The 24,061-nt window shown below is 42.9% G+C and overlaps 1 protein-coding gene across 3 annotated transcripts in view; it reads left to right on the top strand.

Moving 5' to 3' along the window:
- Window positions 1-24,061, top strand: part of SLC24A2 (solute carrier family 24 member 2) — a 133,825-nt gene that overhangs the window by 98,378 nt on the left and 11,386 nt on the right. For all 3 annotated transcript variants that reach the window (XM_064176747.1, XM_064176746.1, XM_064176748.1), the window contains one exon: window positions 12,380-12,508. In XM_064176747.1, the coding sequence (XP_064032817.1) occupies window positions 12,380-12,508 (129 nt within the window). The remainder of the gene's footprint in view (window positions 1-12,379; window positions 12,509-24,061) is intronic.

Raw genomic sequence — 24,061 nt, 5'->3', positions numbered from 1 at the left:
AGTAATTGCGTAACTGCGTCTAACTTGCACAATGGCTACTGAAGTAGCTATACAGTTGAGCTAGCTTCTTTTTTAAATAAGTTGTCATTCTCAAAGGTAGCTGAATGGAAACTTTGCCTTGGCAAGGCCCTTTTTTTAATGTCTTCTTTTTTAAAAAAAGAATTATTTATTAACACCACTTGCCTCTCAACAAACAAATGGAAGCACGATGGAAAATTTATTTTGTTAGGCACTGCATAGAGAAAGACTTTGCAAAATAATCTTTGGCACAGAACCTTTCAGAATGCATTTGTTTGTACAGTTTACTTCTTAGCCTTGTCTTTATGATTTAGTGACACTAGAAAGGTATGACAAGGAATTACTTAGCAGTGGTCTATCTCATAACATGAGCTTCCTCTTACTAGAAGTGTGATGACTTGTGTTGGATTTATATACAGCAAAATCATGCAATAAAGGCAATAGTCATGTTTTGCTTTAAATCATCCCAGGTTTAGGTTTTCATATTTTAGTTGCTTTTGCTTGTTTGTCATTTAACAAAACTGTTAGTGCAAGTCATCTTGCCACCTTTATGACCTGAGTGTTATCACTGTAGGTTACATGCTTTCCTTCAAGGGTTCTGCAAGCCAAAAGAGAAATTACAAGTGGTCTACAAGTAATGGAGTATGTTTATGTTTGTTGGCTTTTTCCTAGACACAATCATCCTTCATAAGGAGCATAATTTGTACTGAAACATACTTATAACAGGCAAAAGTTACCTTTTTTCTTTTCTCCTGCAAGACTCAGCAAAAACCCTGATTTGTAGTAGGGTGAGTCTTTGGGGAAAGATTCTGTTTGCTTTACATTGGAGAGATTACAAGATTATTCCGGCCAGCTGGTGTGGTAGTGCACAGCATATTGGCAGATAACTTTAATTCTTCTCTATTTACACATTATTTCGGTCTCTGGGAATATAAACTGAGAACAGAATCAAGTGTCTAAAAGAGATGTGGAATTTTTGTATCCTAATAATCAGCAGTGATACCCAGTCTCCCATTGGAAAAGAAAGCATAGCTGAACATTAAATTGCCTTTTCTGTTAATCTGAGTTGTTCAGATTGACATGCCAGTCAAAGATCCTTGTCAGCCCAACAAAACATTCCTCTTCAGTGAGATGAGTAAAATCTGTGTAATAAAAAAATAACTCTGCCCTGCACTTCAACACTCAACATTTAAAGAGAAGATCAATTTTCAGATCCATTAAGACCCTATTCTGAGAGCCCAGCAATGCCACTGCAGAGGTTTTAGACTATTGTTTAACTTTGTAAAAGAAAAAAAATACAGGAAAGTGAAGAAATTCAAAACAGAGTGGCTTTTAGACTTCTGTTCTCAAAGACCAATAAAGGATGACAGTCTGGTGTAACCTTTTAGGCTGTAAGTAAATCAATCTGTGGGATGTGTGAGAAGTCTAATAAACTCTAATAGAGCTCAGTAGTTTAAGAAGGAAACTGATCTTCCTTTGCAAAAAAATTTTCACTGACATTATTCAGTGGAAACAATGAAGAAAAGTCAATCTTAAGCAATCATGCCTCCCAGAATTGGCATGTGCTATCATTTCGCTTTGTAATGAAGCAGTTTCTAAGCTTGTTCAGAAATCTGAAAGGTCAAGCAGCCTCATCATGCAAGACAATGCTTTCAATCACAAGCGATTGCAGTGGAAGGAGGGAAAATTATTGCAAGAGTATATTACTCAGCAATGTCTTTGTCCCGTTTCCCATTAGATATTTTAAACTTTCAATGAGGCAGGATTTGGAACTTCTACGTTAATTTCAGCAAATATTAGGTCATACTGGAGAACAGCTATGCTGGATCAGAGGTCAGATGATGAGATGGAGCAAGCAGAGAGGTATATAAATGATGGAAGAGTGATTCTGCAGATTTAGCTCCATCTGCCTGAAAGAAAAGACTTTGGGTGTTTGCTGTCACAATTAAAAATAGCAATCCACTAGTAACATTTTGAGATGGCCCCTGCTGGGTTCCTTCCCAGTGGCCCTTCTATTTTTTCCTTTTTCCAGTGATAACCTAACAGATGCTGCTGTCTCAGGCTGTCTCAGTTATTGATATGCTGGGACCTATTTCATAATTTAAAAGTATAAATGGAATGTTTGAAAAATTATATTGTCTACTCATCCAGGTAACAAATAAATAGTCTTTATGATAATTAGGATCCAAATTCACTGTGAGATTCTCTGCCTACTCTATACCGTACAGAGACCCTTCCCCAGATTATTGCCTAGCATTTTGTACACAACTTCCTGGTAGACCTTCCCAAGCTATGAAATCAATCTGAAGTTAAAACTTAGCTAATCTGTTTCCTTCTGCTTTGTTTATTAACATCAAGCATATTAGTAGGATTTCTTCCAGTTTGTGGAAGTGTAAGCAATGACAGAATCACTCACACAGCATTCACATGACTATTTTCTTTGATGATTAGAATTTGAGGAAGGAAAATTGAGCATTGCCTTGTTAAGCTTTCTTTATACAGACAACATGCGCCCTGGGAAGTACTATATCTTCAAAGACAAAATTACTAGGTCTAAGAGCATCTCTGATCAGGGAAGTAATACTGAAGGCACAGGACAATATACCAGCGAGTCCTCCTCAATAGTAGCTCCTTCTCCTTCAAAGACTGACTCATTAAAGCTGAGCAATAAGAACACTATTACTATAACTCAGTCTTGACCTACACATACTCTTGAATTTTGGTGTGGGGTTTTTTCTTTTTTTTTTTTGTGTGTGTGTGAACAAGTATTCTCCATTTTACTCTGAGAACATAATTTGCTTCCATTCCATGAGTAAAATTCAATCTGCCAGATTGAATTTTTGATGATTTTTTTCCTTGCTCCAATGTAATGCTATAATGTCAGAATTTGGAAATATAAAATTTCTTCTCTCTAATTTTTCACTTTTACATATCAGAGATATGGTTTTGTGATCCGTAAGTGCTGTTCACAATATCTCTTAAGAAAATGTATCAGTAGTGCCTCCATGTCCCAGTGATGATCATTTAGAGCTGTCCATCTTGAAGAGCCAAGCTGCAAATAGGCTTTCAGGAGAGAGAGGGGAAATGTTGTTCAGAAAACTGTGAGATGGGAAATGTGTATACTCACACAGCAGATCATCAAGTATTCCTAAAACCTCTTTGCAGTGAGGATACAGAGGACTTGCATAGAGATCTCATTCTTTTTCCTCTGCCATCAAGTTCCTCTGTGGACTTTTCACTGGTGCAGACTATCACATCTGGGTCTAAATTCTTAGGCATAAGCATTTTAGTGATATGAAGTTCAGTACTTGGGTTAGAATCATCTGAAAATAAGTACATTAAGAATTTGTATGTTTCACTGGTGTGAAGAGAATATGCAAATAAATCCATCTTGTAAATTCCTTATTCTCTGATATTGAGGATTTTTGTGTAAGGAAGGTCTTAGGCTAAAACTGCAAGAAATTGCCTTCCTTCTTGCTAGATATTGCATCTTCCTCAGGGATTTTGGTCTACTTACAGCATTCTGTCTCTTAACCTTGAGCAGGATGCAACAAAGGAGAAGACTGATATAAAATTTCATAGAGTGGTACTGAATGTGTATGAGAAAATGAAAGAAGACTATCTTTCACTGTCTAGACACTGACTATCTCAGGAAATGTTTTATGGGATGCCCTTCAGAGAAATGACCCTTGTGAGTAGTCCAATTGTCTCCCTACTGCCCCTCCACCTTCTTAACAAGCATTTGATTAAGTGTGTTCAATCATAGTCGTTTTAACCTCTGGCTTTCCTAAAAATAGCTTCCAATCTGAAGGTAACAGCTTTTCCTCCCACCTACACACACACGTGTACACACATAGGCACATGCACACATGTACACACTTTCACCTGTTTCTATGCAGATCCCAGTGGAAAATGTTTACGTGACAACTATTCATAGCCGAATGCCACAAGAGTGTTACTGTTTTCTTTGGATCTAACACACTTACCTGGCCACATTTGGCCTTCCATACCAGAGACCTACAGCATCATGTACTGTGCTGTGTATCAGGACAGGGCTCCTCATGGGGGCAGATCTCCTCTGCCCTGGAGTACTCACTCCATTTGCATTGCATTGCATTCTGTGTTCCAGACTATGATTCTGAGCTATATTAAACATTTCTAGTCCATAGAGAGAGGGTAGACAAGGTTAGATCAGCCTTTGTTGTAAGGCTATAGTATATTCCAGAATCTCTGTATTTGTTTGATCATCAAAAAAACATTTTCTGAGGCCCAAACATTTTCTTAGTTGCTGCTCTCAGTCTAAAGTAAATGCCTGCATCTTGTCTGCTGATTTAGCTTTTTGTAACTTTCAGAGAGTGGTGCTGACATCAAGAGGAATTGATCTTTATTTTCCTAAGGCTACACAGATGCCTACTCCAGACTTTTTTTCCAATGTACACCAGTTCATCTTACTTGAAAACTAGGACATTGAGAAATGGTGCATAGGCAAAGGCTTACTGTTTTGATGTGCGGTTTAGTTGTGGCAATTAACAAGGTAGGAATTATAAAATATGTAGTTAATTTTATTTCCAGAAAGATCCACCCACAACTATATACAAATTAGTTAAATTTGGGTTCCAATTCCGTTGGGAAAATCTTCACAAGGGTGCTTATGGAGAATCAGAAACCTGGAAAAATTTAGCCACAAAATGGCTTTGCCCCACTTACAAATAGGCAGCCTGGAGCCCTAGGGAAAGTCTGTTCTACTCACTGCAGTGCAGTAGAAATTTCAGGAGAGTCCGTGGCTCCTTTGTGGCAGTGTTGGAACTGCCCAGCCATTGAGAGGCTTCTAGATCTTCCCAGGGTGCTGGGAAAGAGGCAGATCTCTGACCTGATCCTGGTTCCTCTTGGCACAGAGGTTTGCAGAGGTGCAGGCAGGATCTCTTGCAGATGTGCAGGGAGCACAATATCAGTGGCACTTCTTGCCATGTTGTGAGGCATTTAAATGCCTTCTCCTGGGAAATTTGAGACACTTAAGTTTCCAGGTAATTCAAGCCCACAACATCAGGGCTAAACTGGTCTGAAGCATGAGGCAGAGCAGAACATGTTGTCCGAGAGCAGTGAGGCGGGGGCAGCAATGTGAGGCAGGGACAGCGAGGCAAAGGCAGCTCACCTGTTTGCAACTTAGCTCAATTTTTATTACTTGCCCAAGTGCAAAGGCTCCTTTGGCCACAGATTCACCAATCAAAATGGCATTTGCAAAACTGATGGTATTAGGTGAAACCAGGGCTTGCTTACCCTTATTCGGGCAAGACACCAACAAGTACCTAAACACCTGCGAATACCTATTTATCAGTTTGGGAGGGGACATAATGGCTCAAGCCTTTGTTTTCCTCCTGCCCTTGCTTCCCCCATCAGCAGAAGGATGGGGCAAGTCGGGACATATAATAGGCCTATTAACCTTCCAGGACAACGTGTCTTCATAGCACCATAGCTGTTGTTTGTTGTAGTGAGTTGGCTGCAGCTTTGACTAGTAAGGTCTGAGTATTTATTTTCAAATGTTGTGAAGAGTACTGGCAGTAACTTGGACATAAAAAACTGCATGTAAGTCCCAGGAGCTGTGCTTTCAGGTGTTCATGCAGGAGCTCAAAGAGGACACAAGCAGCAATAGCAGAATCTGAAGCGAGTATCTACTTGGGCCTTGCTGCCTTCCCATGGGCTCCACTCAAATAGCTCTTTACAGTGAGTTCCAAGGGTTAAGACAAATTAGCTGACCTAAAAAGCACCTCTGAGACAGAGAACATTTTGAGATGTAATAATTTTTCTTGATTTGCTCGTTGTGAGGAGCTAGACTGTACAGAGATCTTCACTGCCAAGAACATGAAAAGCATAGGAGCATTTTGCAGCACTATCAGATGGAGAAAGAAATTTCCATTTTGAATGCGGTACAACATCTGTACTTCAGCTTGAGCAAATTGAACTGCAAATAGGTCCTGTGTGCAGTTTTTTCTGGGCTCCTAATGTGAATTCTGTATTGATTAATGATACCAGAAGTCAAAATGGGTAGGAAATGTACAGGCATGGGAATTTATAGTTCAACTCTTCAACCTATTTGACCTACCAGAATAATCTTTAGAATGCACTATTTATAATTCATATGCTATAGATGTGATGCAGTACAGAATAGTAGGTGAACAGTGGCAGGTTCAGTTTTTCATATGAGTTTGAGATAGTGGATTGTAGTGTGTTGTGCCAGAAAAAGTCAGTTTTCTTAAGATACAATGTCTTGGGTTCAAATGCAAGTTCCCAGAGACTCTAATAAATTTAATAGACCCAATGACAATTTATAGAATTTATAGAGTGCCCTCCCCTCTTCCCCCTCCTTTCCCAAAAGACAGGGAGAGAGAGAAAGGTAGGGACACCCAAATAAATCAATCTCACTCGATTTGGAAGTTAAAAAGGAAAAGTTTAACAATAACTTAGAAAAGGTATTGGAGGTAGGGGAGTTTACAAAGGATAAGGAAGGGAAAAACAGCAAAATACAAAAAAGGGATGGATACAACCTGAGCAGTGTGATGGTGTCTCTGCCTCGTGGCTGCCACGTGGTGTGCTGGTATGCAGTATCAGTGTGTGTGTGTGTCGAGAGGTAGTGAAGGAAAAGAGCAAGAGACAGGCAGCTCCTGTCTCTTTTATACCACAGGAAGTGGGGGGAGTGAGCTAACCATCACCTGGAGTGTGGCCCACCCCTGGGGAGGGGCCAAGACCCCTAGGGTCAGGTTCAGGGTTACTCCCCCAGGATTGTTAACCCTATACATACAATGTGAGTGTAAATATCCATGGAGACAATGATTTTCTGATGTTTGCTGGAAGCAGCGACTACACTGTGACTTGGGCAGATGGTGTTTGCGATAACCTGTGGTTTATAAATAGAATAGTTATTGATTAAACATCACCATTTGTTGGCATTGGTTATATAACATGAAACACAACATCGTTTCACTTGGATGAATTTTCTGGTGAGATTGGGAGAAGTTGTCAAAGTAGACTCATAGAATCGCTTCATTTGGAATAGACCTTTAAGATCACGGAGTCCAACCTTCGATCTAAGACCACTGTGGCCGTTAAACCATTATCTCAAAATCTAGTCCTCACCAAACTAGTTAGAGGTTTCTTCTGTGGAAGTGGAGACATTAGATAGATGTTTTTCGATTAAGAACTTGTGAACATCTAGAGATTTGATGATTTTTCATTGTTTCTAACAAGCTACCTAGAAGAGGAATTGAAGTAGCAAAAATACTCTGGCTAGCTTTGGGTTCCCTAAATCTGCTACAGAGAGTCCAACAGAGAGCTACAAGAATGACAGAGGACTTGAGAATGAGAAATATGGAGCTGTTTAGTCTGGATGAAACTGAGAGGAGATTTGATCAATGTCTATAAATATCTGAGGGGTGGGAGTCAAGTGGATTAGCCCAATCTCTTTTCAGTGGTGCACAGTAATAAGACAAGGAACAACAGCTACAACCTTAAACACAGGAAGGTTTAACCTTAGCATGAGGAGAAACTTCTGAGGGTGACAGAACACTGGAACAGGCTGCCCAGAGAGGTTGTGGAGTCTCCTTCTCCAGAGACTGAAAACCTGCCTGGATGCATTCCTGTGCAGCCTACCCTGGGTGATCCTGTTTTGGCGGGGGGGGGGTGGGCTTGATGATCTCTGGGGGTCTCATCCAACCTCTAACATTATGTGACTCTGTGAATACAGTTACAAATATACACATACTTGTTTAAAAGAAAATAAGATTTGTTGCGGGTATATCCAAGAGAATACAGAGCAAAACATTTCTTATTACTTGAAAATACAGAATCAGAACTGTATTTTTTGTGGTTTGCAGACATACCTCATGAATTCTGGTAGAATAAGCAAAGGGAGTGTTTTTTCTTTTTAAAAATTAATTGTATTATTATTATCAATTAATATGTGTTAGGATACCAAAATCACCCCATTGATTCATGAGTATACATAACAAATTAATCTCTACAAATGTATATGTAACAAAATGTTCCCAACACAAGGAGAAAAAAATAGGATACAGTAAATAAGGAGTGGAAAGAATTATTACAGATAACGAGAATTTCGTAGAAACACATTGACAACTGTTACATGGGAAGATCTAGTACAGCTTATGTGTGAATCCTTAATGACTGCTTAAAAGGGATCAAGCACACAAACGGTGTTCTCCCCTGTTCTTCCAGTTGCAGGGAATGGTGAGGGAAGGTACAGGTTTATCATTTCATGAATTCATAAAACATGAGAAAACATACTACATTCCAATACTTCTTCCAGGAATGCCCATGTCTTATCACTGCCAAAAGCAAGGTATTGGTGAAAATGTGCCTTTAGTATGACGTAATTCAGCTGTTTTTATCTTCCCAGTACAGTCAGTCTTACCATACTGTGAAAAGTGTTGTAGTGGTTTTACACTAATTTTTTCTCTCTCACCTCCCCTAAATCACTTACTACCTACCAGACATCAACCTTTAAATGCAGCCTAGGAAAACATCTTCAGGTGATCATGCTGGTTAAGAGAAAATGTTACTGGTGCCAGTAATTTCTGCCAGGAGCAATCTTGATGTACTTAATGACTATATTCAGTCTTCTGAATGTTCTAAAAACACTTAGAATCAATACCTTTTGTGTTAATATAAGTAAATTATTAATTGCTACATTAATTAGTATATTCTGGACCAGCCTTTCAAACAAGTCACCAAAATGGAGAGCCATGGTTGTGTCTACAGAGTAAGGTTTTACTTGGCTGTAATATGGCTCATGTTTTTGTGACAGCAATATAGGTTCATGTGAAATTTTTGTACATACTGTGCAATCATCAGGGTTCATAATGTCAACTAATGCAGCTTTCCCATCCATTTGCTTCAGTGTCTCTAAAGCCATTGTGTCACCGAGTCATATCAGGGAGGCAATTTCGGCGTAGGACTAATTTGAAAACAGATGGGCACATAGTACCACCTTATCTGGTCTAGAGAAATGTAGATTTTTCTGTGGTAGTGGCAAGTATGTGACAAATTACCAGAATGGTTTCCACTTCTGGTGGACTATGTAGAGTTCAAGTGAGATACCAGAAAGTATGTAAAATGGCACCACCATATATGTGTTTAGGCAACTAAATTCCAGCATGTGTATCATGTTAGCATTAGAGAAGAGAATCATACGTAATTAATATTGTGAATACTGACCTTTCATCATACAAACGAAAATAAAACTGTAGCTTCAGGATTAGTTTCAACAAATTGTGATGGTGCATATTCAGAATGTACATTTCAGATAGCCTGGAGCCACACACAACATGCACAATCTCTGCCATAAATCTGTGTCATATCAGCACACTTTGTCTTGATGCTACTTTGTCCAGACTTAGTGCACAATATTCATATTTATGTGGTTTTATAGCTGCCAAAAGTATTTCCCTCTCATGTATTCAACTTCAGTGGATAGTTCAGCACTGCTTGAAATTAACAGTAGCTAAATTTGTAAGTACATTGCACTTCCTTACTTCAGCTGAGTGTTTGAAGGTCAGCATTTGAAAATCAGAACCTTATTCTGATTTACAAAAAAGGAAGTGAAGATCCTCTCTGTAACATCTGTAATATGTCCTGCAGTTAGACTAGTGAGAAAAAAGGTTTTGCCCTACTGCACTGTGAGCTTGAGCTTGGCCTTAAATTTTAAGGCTAGCTGTCTTAGGGAGAGGGATGAGGCAACACAACCTGAAGGTTAAAAGACAGATGGATCAAGGTTTCTCAAGATACATCTGCAGTCTCCACATCACAGTATCACAGTATCACCAAGGTTGGAAGAGACCTCACAGATCATCAAGTCCAACTCTTTACCACAGAGCTCAAGGCTAGACCATGGCACCAAGTGCCACGTCCAATCCTGCCTTGAACAGCCCCAGGGACGGCGACTCCACCACCTCCCTGGGCAGCCCATTCCAGTGTCCAATGACTCTCTCAGTGAAGAACTTTCTCCTCACCTCGAGCCTAAATTTCCCCTGGCACAGCCTGAGGCTGTGTCCTCTTGTTCTGGTGCTGGCCACCTGAGAGAAGAGAGCAACCTCCTCCTGGCCACAACCACCCCTCAGGTAGTTGTAGACAGCAATAAGGTCACCCCTGAGCCTCCTCTTCTCCAGGCTAAACAATCCCAGCTCCCTCAGCCTCTCCTCGTAGGGCTTGTGCTCAAGGCCTCTCACATGTAGTACTTTGTGGTCCTTTCTATGGTCACTCACATTGCCTGTGTCCTCATGATAACCAAGTATTCTTTGGCACTGACACAAGACCAGAATGAGACCCAGCATTATAGTGCAGCATCTACTGGTACCGTACTGCATGAACCAGATTATTTATTCATCTCTGTGCATTCTGCAGACTCATGTGCAAATTTAGACTAATGTAAAGCTTTTGTTGTGATTAAATACGGTTGTTAATCATGGCTGATCTCTCAAGATGGCAATTCAGGAAGTACTTGGTTACTCAGTGCTGTTTCTGAAGCTGCCATTTATGACGCTTTATTCCAGCTGAGTCCATTGCTTGGATTATACGCAGGCCACTCAGAATGAGTTACCTAGGCAACCCTTCCATTGGTCCTTTTGTGCTCAAATTTTACCTCAGTCATCACATTTCAAAGCTAAGTGTCTGTCTCGGATCGATTTTCCCACCCCAGCAGCATTTACCGGAATGGAAACAGAATAGATCTGTTCTTTAGGAAACAGCCCCACAAACTCTTGCACTAGCCCAGTCTCCTAAAAGTCAGGCTTCAATAGATTACCTTAGTGAATGAGGTAGAAATCATCTGTCTGCTTTGGTAAAGAGCTGAAAGCTAAAGGCAAAAGCTGATTCTTTAGCACAGGAACCTCTTAAGGACTGAGTTGCATGTGACAAATTTGCCTATGTATCTTTTAAAAATCTCTGAATGCTTACACCTCTTGTCTTCTGTTGACATCAATGCATATGGCAAATGAAGCTGTAGCCTGTCAATGTGTTAAGAGTTAAATACGGATTTTCTTTCAGTCCAATTCGCGTGCTACAGACATGAAGAAAGAGCCTGAGCTGAGACTTTGGCCTTGCCATTGCAGATGTTTGCTAGTTCAGGTAGCTGAGCAGCTAAACAATTCAGGAGATCATAATAGTGAAGTAACTAAGAGAGGTTCATCAACCAAAATTAGCAATAAGTATAAAATATCGTTAAATGTAAAATGGCATAAAAATATTATGAAATAGAAGTGCTATGAAATATAGAATAGAAAATGTTATGAACAATGCCAGCATACAGTAACATTTAATCAACAATTCTTTTGCTCAGAAAATAATAATTCAAATGAATGGCTCTTATAGCTTTGTTACAAGGTTTATGTAAGCAACCTTAGCATAGGACTGTATTATAAATCTGTGGGCAAATTATGTTGCACGCTGCAAAGGAAATTGAATTCTCAATTATTAAAAGAAGAAGACTATATGAAGAAGTACCTGTGTGCCTCTCATGCTCTCAAAACAAACACAGTCTTCACCAGGCACTCTTTCTTAGGCTTCTTCAGTATTTACTGAGTTAACAGGGTTTGCATTACACGTGTCTATGTGAAAGAACCATTTGGTCCACTTTTTTCAGTTGCCTTGTTCTGTAGCATAAATTCGAACCATATACTTACACCCTAAAGACTGAATCATGCTTATCAGCTGAGGGAATTGGAGTTGTTTAGTCTGGAGAAAAGGAGGCTGAGGGGTGGCCCTAACACTCTCTACAATTACCTGAAAGAATGTCCGAGCAAGGTGAGTGCTTGATCTCGTCTCCCTCGTATCAAGTGATAGCACAAGAAGAAAAGACCTCAAGTTGTGCTAAGGGAGGTTTAGATTGGACATTAGAAGAGATCTCTTTATGGTAAGAGGTATCAAATGCTGGAATAGGCTTCCCAAGGAGGTGATTGAATCCTCTTCCCTGGAGGTTTCTTAAAAGAGGCATAATTTGGTCCTGAGGGACATGATTTAACACCAGAATTGGTAGAGTAAGATAGTGATTGGACTCAATGATCATAAAGATATTTTGCAACCAAAACAATTCTGTATTTATATACAATTCTTGTATCTATATACAAGTATTGTATAATTCTGTATTAATATACAAGTATTGTATAATTCTGTATTAATATTCAATTCTGTGTATTTTTTACTGTGTCCTATCTAACATTGTTAGGTAGGTGTAGTGTTAAGACAGTGATTTCAGACTTCGTGGATTCTCACTGAAATGCCATGTAATTCTCAGGACTCCTCTTTAAAGAATCCCAAACCTTTAGTATTCTGCTCACTGTATCTTTTCTTACAGAATGAAGAGGACGAAGACCAGCCTCTCAGCCTGGCCTGGCCTGACACCCCACGCAAGCAACTCACCTACCTTCTTGTATTACCCATTGTTTTTCCACTATGGGTTTCCCTCCCAGATGTCAGGAAACCTGTAAGTAACTCGTTGTAAGTGGATGCATTCTGCACGACAGGGTGGCAGTCTAGCCAAGTGCCAAAAAGAGACTGTGGTAGATTGATGTAAGAATACAGCTAATTCATGGAATCATAGAATGGTTTAGGTTGGAAGGAACCTCAGAGATCATCCAGTTCAAACACTCCACCCCCCCCTCCATAGGCAGGGACACCTCCCACTAGAAGAGGTCACTCAAGACCTCATCCAGCATGGCCTTGAACACCTCCAGGGAGGGAACATCCACAGTCTGTGCCAGTATCTCATCATTCTCACTGTAAAGAATCCTTTCCTAACATCTAGTTTGAATCTACCCTCTGCCAGTTTAAACCCATTACCCCTTGTCTTGTCATTACAAGACCATGCAAATAGACCCTCTCCAACCTTCCTATAGGCCCACTTCAGATACTGGAAGGCCACTATAAGGTCTCCTTGAAGCCTTCTCTTCTCCAGGCTGAGGAGCCTCAGCTCTTGCAGCCTGTCCTCATAGCAGAGCTGCTCCAGCCCTCTGATCACCTTCATGGCCCTCCTCTGGACTTGCTCCAACAATTCTATGTCCTTCTTGTGTTGGAAGCTTCAGAACTGCACACAGTACTCCAGGTGGGGTCTGATGAGAGCAGAGAGGTGGGCGAGAATCACCTCCCTTGCTCTGCTGGCCACAATTCTCTTGATGCAGCCCAGCACACAGTTGCTGTCTGGGCTGCATGTGCACACTGCCAGCTCATGTTGAGTTTTTCATCAACCCAGACCCTCAGGTCCTTTTCCTCAGGGCTACTCTCCAGCCATTCACCACCCAGCCTGGATTTGTGCTTGGGATTGCACTGAACCAGGCACAAGACCTTACACTTGGCCTTGTTGAATGTCATGAGGTTGGCCTGGGCCCACCTCTCCAGCCTGTTCAGGTCCCCCTGGATGACATTCCTGTCCTCTGGCAAGCTGACTGTGCCACACAGCTTGGTGTCATCTGCAAACTTGCTGAGGGTGCACTCGATTCCTCTGTCCAAATCACTGACATAGATGTTAAACAGCACTGGTCCCAGCACTGAACCCTGAGGAATGTCGCTTGTCACCGGTGTCCAGGTGGACACTGTTCCGTTGATCACCACTCTCTGTGTGTGACCATCCAGCCAATTCCTTATCCAGCAGTGCTCCACCCATCAAGTCCATGTTTTTCCAGTTTGGTGACCAGGATGTCATGTGGGACACAGTCAAATGCCTTACTCAGGTCCAGGTAGATGACATCAGTTGCCCTTCCCTTGTCCACTGTTGCTGTGGCTTCATCATGAAAGCCGCTAAATTTGTCAGGCATGATTTGCCCTTGGTGAAGACATCGCTGGTTACCACCAGTCACCAATCACTGAATGTTTCCCATTTCCCTTAGCAGAGCCTTCAGGAGGATCTGGTCCGTGATTATTTTTTCTGTAGTGTCTTCTTTGAGAATTTGTCAGAACATCAGTCTTCAGATCTTTAACCGAGTGCTTATGGGCACCTGGTTGGCAATAGCTCTGTAGAGATTGCCAGTTGAGTATTTTATGGCACAAAGTGAAAGCACTTAAAAACCTTTCTGGGGTCCTCACATCTGCACTTGGTGAATCTTTTCTGGATAATCCATCCACAAGAAGGGTCGGATGGAGGAACCTGGGAACTACAGACCTGTCAGCCTGACCTCAGTGCCAGGGAAACTGATGGATCAGGTTATCTTGGGGGCAATAACTGTGCATCTGAGGGATGGCAAAGGGCTGAGGTCCAGCCAGCATGGGTTTAGGAAGGGCAGATCCTGCCTCTCCCACCTGATCTCCTTCTATGATCAGGTGACCCGCTTGGTGGGTGTGGGGAGGCCTGTGGATGTGGTCTATCTGGACTTCAGCAAGGCCTTTGACACTGTCCCCCACAGCACACTGCTGGCTAAGCTGTCAGCCCATGGCTTGGATGGCAACACTCTGTGCTGGGTTAGGAACTGGCTGGAGGGCCGGACCCAGAGAGTGGTGGTGAATGGTGCCACATCCAGCTGGCGGCTGTCACTAGTGGTGTCCCTCAGGGATCAGTGCTGGGCCCCATCCTCTTTAACATCTTCATAGATGATCTGGATGAGGGCATGGAGTCAGTCATCAGCAAGTTTGCAGATGACACCAAGCTGGGGGCAGATGTGGCTGGGTTGGAGGGCAGAAGGGCTCTGCAGCGGGACCTTGGCTGCCTGGACAGATGGGCAGAGTCCAATGGGATGGGGTTCAATAGCTCCAAGTGCAGGGTGCTGCACTTTGGCCACAACAACCCCATGGAGAGATACAGGCTGGGGTCGGAGTGGCTGGAGAGCAGCTAAACAGAGAGGGATCTGGGGGTGCTGACTGATACCCGCCTGAACATGAGCCAGCAGTGTGCCCAGGTGGCCAAGAGCCAGTGGCACCCTGGCCTGCATCAGGAATGGTGTGGTCAGCAGGAGCAGGGAGGTCATTCTGCCCCTCTACTCTGCGCTGGTTAGACCACACCTTGAGTATTGTGTTCAGTTCTGGGCCCCCCAGTTTAGGAGGGACATTGAGATGCTTGAGCGTGTCCAGAGAAGGGCGACGAGGCTGGTGAGAGGCCTTGAGCACAAGCCCTATGAGGAGAGGCTGAGGGAGCTGGGATTGTTTAGCTTGGAGGAGGCTCAGGGGTGACCTTATTGCTGTCTGCAACTACCTGAGGGGTGGTTGTGGCCAGGAGGAGGTTGCTGTCTTCTCTCAGGTGGCCAGCACCAGAACGAGAGGACACAGCCTCAGGCTGCGCCAGGGGAGATTTAGGCTCGAGGTGAGGAGAAAGTTCTTCACTGAGAGAGTCATTGGACACTGGAATGGGCTGCCCGGGGAGGTGGTGGAGTCGCCGTCCCTGGAGCTGTTCAAGGCAAGATTGGATGTGGCACTTGGTGCCATGGTCTAGCCTTGAGCTCTGTGGTAAAGGGTTGGACTTGATGATCTGTGAGGTCTCTTCCAACCTTTTTGATACTGTGATACTGTGATACTGTGATGTTAAGTACTGAGGAAGTCTGTCCATCTGCAGTGCCCTGGAAACACTGTTTAAGAAATCTCAATTTCATCGTTGTTCAAAAATAATTACTTTTGTTTCTCTCAAAGGAATATTCCACTAGTCCTTTGTCTTCTACTCAGCATCTTTTAATTTTCATTCTATAACAAGACCTGTAAATCCTTCCTCGTGTGGAATATGTGCTAGTTTTTGTCCCATACACAGCTTGAAGTATTAACAATACTGATTCTTAATACCAGTGACTTATCGTGACAAGCTATCAAGGCTTACCACTTTTATATTTACATACACAAATAGACTTGACTGGGGAGGGTTATGAAAAGTGAAAAAAAAAAAAAAAAGTCAAAAGCTGAAAAAAATCTTGAATAGTTTTCTAATCTCTTTTCCCTTCTGGATCAAAAGTAGATTTAAAACTGCTGCAGGAGTTTATGCAATTTATGAGGTTATATATGAGCACTCTGAATTCTGTTTTCCTCCTCCCACACACTGAAAAACTGCAGTTCAGTGCAAGAAACAAACTAAAATAAGAGCTCTGATTTCTTTTTAGATGAAGGTTTCTTAAAGGAGATAAACTACTATTTTCCCTTCAAATCTTCAGGCTTTCTTTTCTTAAACTTTTCCAGAAAGTTTGGTAAACACTTCTTGTTTGCTGACACAGATAGCATACTATACCAATATCAAGATTGTTTATTTCTGTATGCTTTTGCCTTCCATCATTCAAAACCATCCCTGGCTGTATGGGTTTTTTACATAATTTGGGCTGAAATGTGCATTCTTTAGGATTTTTAAAATCTGAAGTTAAAATTGATAGACATTCAGGCCTATCCAATGTTCTGTACTGTGCATGTGAAAACAGCTATTACAGTAATGGTTTTGGAAAGAGGTCTCCCAGAAAGTTGTGTGTACTGTGTCCAGTTCTGGGCTCCTCAATTCAAGAGAGATGTTGAGGTGCTGGAATGTGTCCAGAGAAGGGGAACAAGGCTGGTGAAGAGCCTGGAGCACAAGTCCAATGAGGAGAGTTTGAGGGAGCTGGGGTTGTTTAGCCTGGAGAAGAGAAGGCTCAGGGGTGACCTCATTACTGTCTACAACTACCTGAAGGGAGGTGGCAGCCAGGTGGGGGTTGGTCTCTTCTCCCAGGCAACCAGCAACAGAACAAGGGGACACAGTCTCAAGTTGTGCCAGAGGAAGTATAGGCTGGATGTTAGGAGGAAGTTCTTGCCAGAGAAAGTGATTGGCATTGGAATGGGCTGCCCATGGAGGTAGTGGAGTCACCATGCCTGGAGGTGTTCAAGAAAAGACCAGATGAGACACTTAGTGCCATGGTCTGGTTGAATGGATAGGGCTGGGTGCTAGGTTGGACTGGATGATCTTGGAGGTCTCTTCCAACCTGGTTGATTCTATGATTCTTGTGATGGTTTGGGTGTTCCCCACCCCCCACGCTTTAGAAATTACCTAGACTAGTCTCAGCTGGCTCTGGGAATATAAGTGAAGCTATTTATTTACAGCTAGCACAATATACAAGCAGATATTTACAGTATATACATTTATAGACAGTAATATACAAGGTAAGAGGTAATACAGAAACACAACTCCACTCCCAGAAACCTGAGTCCTCAGGAGGGGCTCTCAACCACCCTTGCACCTTCCCCCTGCCCCTCTCAACCTTACCCCAGTCCCAAGGAAGAATAGAGGTTCAGCCAAGAGGTTAAGAAGCAAAGCTGAGTGGAGGGTGTGTTAGAGAGATGCAGCTCAGTCAGCAGCCCAAGCGAGAGTGAGAGAAAAAAAAATGGCGAGAGTGTTATCTAATGTTTTCATTTCTTCTTCCCAAACTCCTCAGTGAGACTTCTGAGGGAAGTAGACATCACCATCATTTTCCTTTCACAGCCTGTGATCTAGTTCTTACCAAAACATTCTAGCTAGCTTCAAACTAGCACAATCCACCCCTGTCTACTTCACTCAGAGTATCGCTGAGAATTATCTGATCTAATCTAAAACAATATTTACACTAATAAATATTACAAGTTCAGTTCACACTTCATTCTGGCTATCTCAGATGTAGGTGACTCAAAAGCTCAGAACAGTTTGTCTCCTCACAGGTGAGACAAGAACAGGTTCTCCTAGGTGACATTGAGTTCATGCTCATGTACTGTAGATTCTCTCATAGATTCTTTCATTGTTGGACACCGATGGTACCTAGAACAGAAAACTCCTAACAGCTTGTATTAGACACTCTGACTTTAGACTCACTCAGCTAAGGTTAGATTTCTCTGTGGAATACACTGAATTTCACCATTCTCCTGCATTACCCAGTAGGTATGACCAGGACCTTCAGCAGACACCACCCCTTGGACAGGTTTCCCTTCGCCCAAAGGAGAAAATACCCAAACAGTTTTCCCTAACAGATTCTTTTCACGTACAACAGGAACTTTATCACCGTCTACTGTTTGGACCAAATCTGATTGTGCAGGTCCTGCTCTGTTTACTGAACCTCTACTACTATTTACCAACCAGGTAGCTTGTGCTAAATGTTTGTCCTAGTTTTTCAGAGTTCCATCTCCCATGGTTTTTAGGGTGGTTTTCAGCAAACCATTGTAGAGTTCAATCTTCCCTGAAGCTGGTGCATAGTAGGGTATGTGGTAGATCCACTCAATACCATGCTCTTTGGCCCAGTTTTTCACAAGATTGTTCTTGAAATGAGTGCCATTGTCTGACTCTATTCTCTCTGGAGTTCCATGTCTCCACATGATCTGTCTCTCCAAGCCAAGAATGGTGTTACGTGCAGTAGCATGTGGAACTGGATAGGTTTCCAACCATCCGGTGCTGGCCTCTACCATCGTTAGCACATACTGCTTGCCAGAATGAGATCGAGGTAAAGTGATGTAGTCAATCTGCCAGGCTTCACCATACTTGTACTTTGACCATCTCTTACCATACCATAAGGGCTTGATTTGCTTAGCCTGCTTAAAAGCAGCACAAATGTCACAGTCATGAATGACTTGGGTGATAGCATCCATGGACGAGTCAATTGACCTATCACGTGCCCATCGGTATGTTCCATCTCTGCCTTGGTGTCCATATGAATCATGGGCCCACTGAGCTAGGAACAGTTCACCTCGGTGTTTCCAATCAAGGTCAAGATCAGAGTTGGTATCAACTTGAGAAATCTTAGCAGCTTGGTCTGCCTGCTGGTGGTGCTGATGTTCCTCAGTAGCTCTGCTCTTAGGCATGTGTGCGTCTACGTGCCGCACTTTCACTGGAGTTCTCTCCAGCCGTGCATCAATGTCCTGCCATAGATCAGCACACCAAATGGGCTTTCCTTTCCTCTGCCAACCATTCTTCTTCCAGTCTTTTAGCCAACCCCAGAAAGCTTTGGCTACCATCCATGAGTTGGTGTAGAGGTAAAGGATAGGCCAATTTTCACGTTCGGCCACATCAAGAGCAAGCTGGACAGCTTTTACCTCAGTGAATTGACTGGATTCTCCTTCTCCATCTCTTGCTTCAGTAACTCTCCTGATAGAGTCCAGACTGCTGATTTCCACTTTGCTTGTTCCCAACAAGATGACAGGAACCATCTGTGAGCAAAGCATAGTTCTTTTCCTGAACAGAGAGATCACCATAGGGAGGAACTTCCCCAGAATGAGTTATTTTCTCCTCTGGAGGTTTTGTACAGTCTGTGCCTTCCAGCCAATTGGTGATGACTTCCATGGAACCAGGTCAATTGAGATTACCCATTCATGCTTGTTGGGTTATCAAAGCCAAGGTTGCATCTGTGTCATGATGCAGTATTGAACCTTTGCATTTGAACATCCAGTTTAGAACTAGCAATTTAGGAGCTGAAAACAATTGTGACTCAATTCCAGTCACTTCAGAAGCTGCTTTCACTCCTTCATAGGCTGCTAGTATTTCTTCCTCTGTTGAGGTGTAATTTGCCTCTGAACCTCTGTGTCTATGACCCCAGAAATCAAGTGGATGGCCACATGTCTCATTTGGAGCTCCAAGTTGGACCATTGTCAATCACAGCCACATACAGAATGTTTTTAATGTCTGGACCAGATCGCACAGGTCCCAAACCACTGCATTGACTACTTCTCGCTTGATCTGATCAGAGGCTGCTTGTTGTTCAGGTCCCCACTCGAAATTGTTTCTCTTATGAGTCACATCGTGCAGAAGTTTGACAATTTGACTGAAACCAGGAATGTGTAGTCTCCAAAATCCCACTGCACCCAAGAAAGACAGAGTGTCCTTCTTATTGGTGGAAACTGCCATGGTGGAGACTTTGTCAGTCACATCCTGAGGAATGTAACGGCGACCATCCTGCCACTGCACTCCCAGAAACTGAATTTCCCTGGCAGGTCCTTTGACCTTGTCTCTCTTAATGGCAAAACCTGATTGCAACAGAATGTCAGTGATTTTGTTACCTTTCTTGAAGACTTCCTCAGCAGTTTGGCCCCACACAATGATGTCTTTGATGATTTGTGTATGCTCTGGGGCTTTTAATTTCTCCAATGCACCATAGAACACTGAGCGCCAGATTGTTGAGCTGTGCTTCCACCCCTGAGGCAAACAATTGAACTGGTACTGGATTGCTTTCACCGTGAAGCAAACTGGAGCCTGCATTCCTCTGCTATGGGAATAGAGAAGAAAGCATTAGCAGTGTCTGTGGTAGCATACCATTTGGCCTCCTTCAATTCGAGCTCATACTGGAGTTCCAGCATGTCCAACACAGCTGTGCTCATGGGTAGCATGCAAGTCCACTGTGAGATGCCAGTCTCCGTTGGCCTTGCACACAGGCCAAATCAGGCTGTTGAAAGGTGAATTAACTTTTCTGGTCATGTTTTGACTTCCCAGTGGACGAATCAGCTGATAAATGGGCAACAAAGAGTCACGGTTAGTCCTGTAATGCCTGTGGTGCACAGTTTGAGTTCCAATTGGCAGTTTCAGATCCTCTATGTCATGATATCCCATAACTGCAAATTCACCAGAAAGTTCAGGTCTAATGGACATTTTCAATTTACCATCCTCAATCTCCACAGATGCTATTCCAAAAGCCCACTTATGACCTTTGAGATCTTTGAAACAATTTTGTCTCAAAAAGTCAATTCCCAGAATGCAAGGTGCAGCAAGACCAGTTCCAGTAGGATGTTTCTTCCACTCTCTACCAGTTAAACTTATTTCAGCCTGCAACTTAGTTAACTCTGGAGATCCACCAGTGACTCCAGAAATAGTGATAGACTCTGTCCCTTTGCAACTGGATGGCAATAAAGTACACTGAGCACCTGTGTCAGCTCAAGCCCTGTATTTCCAAACTTTTGAACTGCCAGGCCACCTAATGAATACATTCTAATAGATTTGGTTTTCTCCGCTAACCTTTTCCTCCTCCCAGGTAGAAGCAGGACCCCCCATAATGTTGAACACAGTATGTGTGGTATGTGTGGCAGGACCCCCCCCAATAATGTTGAACATGGCAATGATTAGTGTTGTGGTGACAGAAATTGTAATTATCGAACCAGTTGCAATTACTGTGTGGAGCTGAAGAAGTGACAGCTACTTTTCTGGCATTGCTGCCTCTGTTTCTGCCACTCTGCAGTTCTCTGACTCTTTTCAAAAGAACTGAAGTATTTTGACCATCCCACTTATTCATGTTCCCACCCAATTGGTCATGCAGGATTATCCAAAAAGACCCACATGATTGCTGATGTCTAGGTGGATTTTGTCTCCTGGGCTGAAATTGCCTTCCAGGAGCTGAGCGTCTGTTCTTGATTGCAAAAAGATTTACCAATTCAGAAGGTGAAGGAATGTTATGCTTTGCCAAATTGGATATGGAGGTTTTAAGTTCCTCCCTCAGTTCTTGCATGGTAAAGGTCAGGGCACTGCAGAGTGGCAGCAACAGAGGCAACAATGACAGAAAATTAGCTCCAACTACACCCTCCAGCTAACACATAAGATAAGGACAGTTGTGTATACAAGGTGTGACAATGGGCAAAAGAGTTTTAACATTTCAGTAACTGGAAGAAGAGGGAGGGGTTTATGCGGAAGTTAAAGAAATGCAGCTTGTAATTGTGTGTAGCAATAATAGAAGAGGTAGCAGCATGAATCAGTAAGACAAGCTGCTTGCTTTGAACATTGCTGTCAGAGTTAACCAGATGGTTTGTTTGAACTGTCTAAATTTTCAGGGTTGCTTCATTAGTATGTTTGCCTGTCAGAGATTTTCACTGATACCTGTGCACTATCTCCTTGTTAGCAAAACTCAACCTCAATATCACAGCTCAACATGTGCAGGAGGAAACAACTTTCCATGCAATCTCTGAGGCAAAGGCAACACCTAAATATTACTTAAATAGATTTTATATGTAGGCCTACCATCAGGAGCTTGATTTGCAAGTGTGTCACATTTAGTCAGAAAGCCAAATCCTGCAACTGGATGCTCAGATTAGCATGTCGATAAAATGAACATGTATGTGCAATACACTGATTGGAAAGACCATATGGAGCCTTTGACATTCTCTGTGGTACCCACTTTTCAAAAATGTGTTCTCCTTTCCTTCTAAAGCCTCTTCTCTGCAGTATGTGTTAGTCCTGATGCATTTAGTTTTACTATGTCAAGCTATATGTAGATCCATGAGAGTCAGAATTATTTCATATACAATGTCTTTGATTATAAAGTTTGCAAAATCACAGAATCATAGAATCATAGAATCAACCAGGTTGGAAGAGACCTCCAAGATCATCCAGTCCAACCTAGCACCCAGCCCTAGCCAGTCAACTAGACCATGGCACTAAGTGCCTCAGCCAGGCTTTTCCTGAACACCTCCAGGGACGGTGCCTCCACCACCTCCCTGGGCAGCCCATTCCAATGCCAATCACTCTCTCTGTCCAGAACTTCCTCCTAACATCCAGCCTATACTTTCCTGGCACAACTTGAGACTGTGTCCCCTTGTTCTATTGCTGGTTGCCTGGGAGAAGAGGCCAACCCCCACCTGGCTACAACCTCCCTTCAGGTAATTGTAGACAGCAATGAGGTCACCCCTGAGTCTCCTCTTCTCCAGGCTAAACAATCCCAGCTCCCTCAGCCTCTCCTCACAGGGTTTGTGTTCCAGGCCCCTCACCAGCTTTGTTGCCCTTCTCTGGACATGTTCCAGCACCTCAACATCTCTCTTGAATTGAGGGGCCCAGAACTGGACACAGCACTCAAGGTGTGGCCTGACCAGTGCTGAGTACAGGGGAAGAATAACCTCCCTTGTCCTACTGTCCACACTGTTCCTGATGCAGGCCAGGATGCCATTGGCTCTCTTGGCCACCTGGGCACACTGCTGGCTTATGTTCAGCCTACTATCTATCAGTACCCCCAGGTCCCTTTCCTCTTGGCTGCTTTCCAGCCACTCAGTCCCCAGCCTGTAGTGCTGCTTGGGGTTGTTGTGGCCAAAGTGCAGAACCCTGCACTTAGCCTTGTTAAATCTCATCCCATTGGCCTCTGCCCACCCATCCAGCCTGTCCAGGTCCCTCTGCAGGGCTCTCCTACCTTCCAACAGATCAACACCTGCTCCCAATGTGGTGTCATCTGCAAACTTACTGATGCTGGACTCAATCCCCTTGTCCAGATCATCAATAAAGATATTGAACAGGACTGGGCCCAGCACTGATCCTTGGGGAACACCACTAGTGACTGGCTGCCAACTGGATGTGGCACCATTCACCACCACTCTCTGAGCTCTGCCATCCAGCCAGTTCTTGATCCAGCACAGAGTGAATCTGTCCAAACCATGAGCTGCCAGCTTGGCTAGGAGCTTCTCATGGCAGACAGTGTCAAAGGCTTTGCTGCAGTCCAGGTAGACTACATCCACAGCCTGCCCCACATTCACCAGGTAGGTAACCTGATCATAAAAGGAGATCAGGAATCCTTTTTGCTTTATTGTGCATTGCTGTACACATACACAGATTTTTATACAGAGTAGATTATCCATTAGTTCAATTAACTTTCCTCTGATTCAATAGCTGATGCATTTTAATGTGCGTTTAATGCCTTAATGATACATGCTCACATTAGACAAATATACATTAAAATCCTTACTGTGGCATTAATAACATTACAGGCAATATACCAGATGTAGTTGTGCTCTAGAGGTCTTTTGTGCCTGACTTTTTGTTCAGGTGTTGTGACCAATAACAATTTTTCCTGCACTAATAGCTTATTTCCCTGGTGGCTCTGTACAGGCCACAAACATAACTGTCTGCCTTCTGCAGTAAAGGCTACTGAAAGACTGAAAGTAAAATTGTATGACCAAGATGGCCTAGTGGGTCAGTGGCAGATATTGAACACTGTCCCTTTTGTTATAGCCATACTGCCCTGCCTTTTGTGTTGCAAGCCAAAATAAAAAAGGCAAGCTGTCATGGCTGCAGTCCTGCTCTCATGGCCCATGTGGGCTGTTCTCTCCATCTCTGCAAATTCCCACTACCGACAAAAAGGTACAACTTACATGAACTCTTGCTGCCTTACAGAGAGGTACTGTTACTAAGAGG

The sequence above is a fragment of the Pogoniulus pusillus genome, chromosome Z, assembly GCF_015220805.1.
Source record: "Pogoniulus pusillus isolate bPogPus1 chromosome Z, bPogPus1.pri, whole genome shotgun sequence".
In the NCBI taxonomy this organism is placed as follows: Eukaryota; Metazoa; Chordata; class Aves; order Piciformes; family Lybiidae; genus Pogoniulus; species Pogoniulus pusillus.
This window is presented reverse-complemented; position numbering and strand designations above follow the sequence as displayed.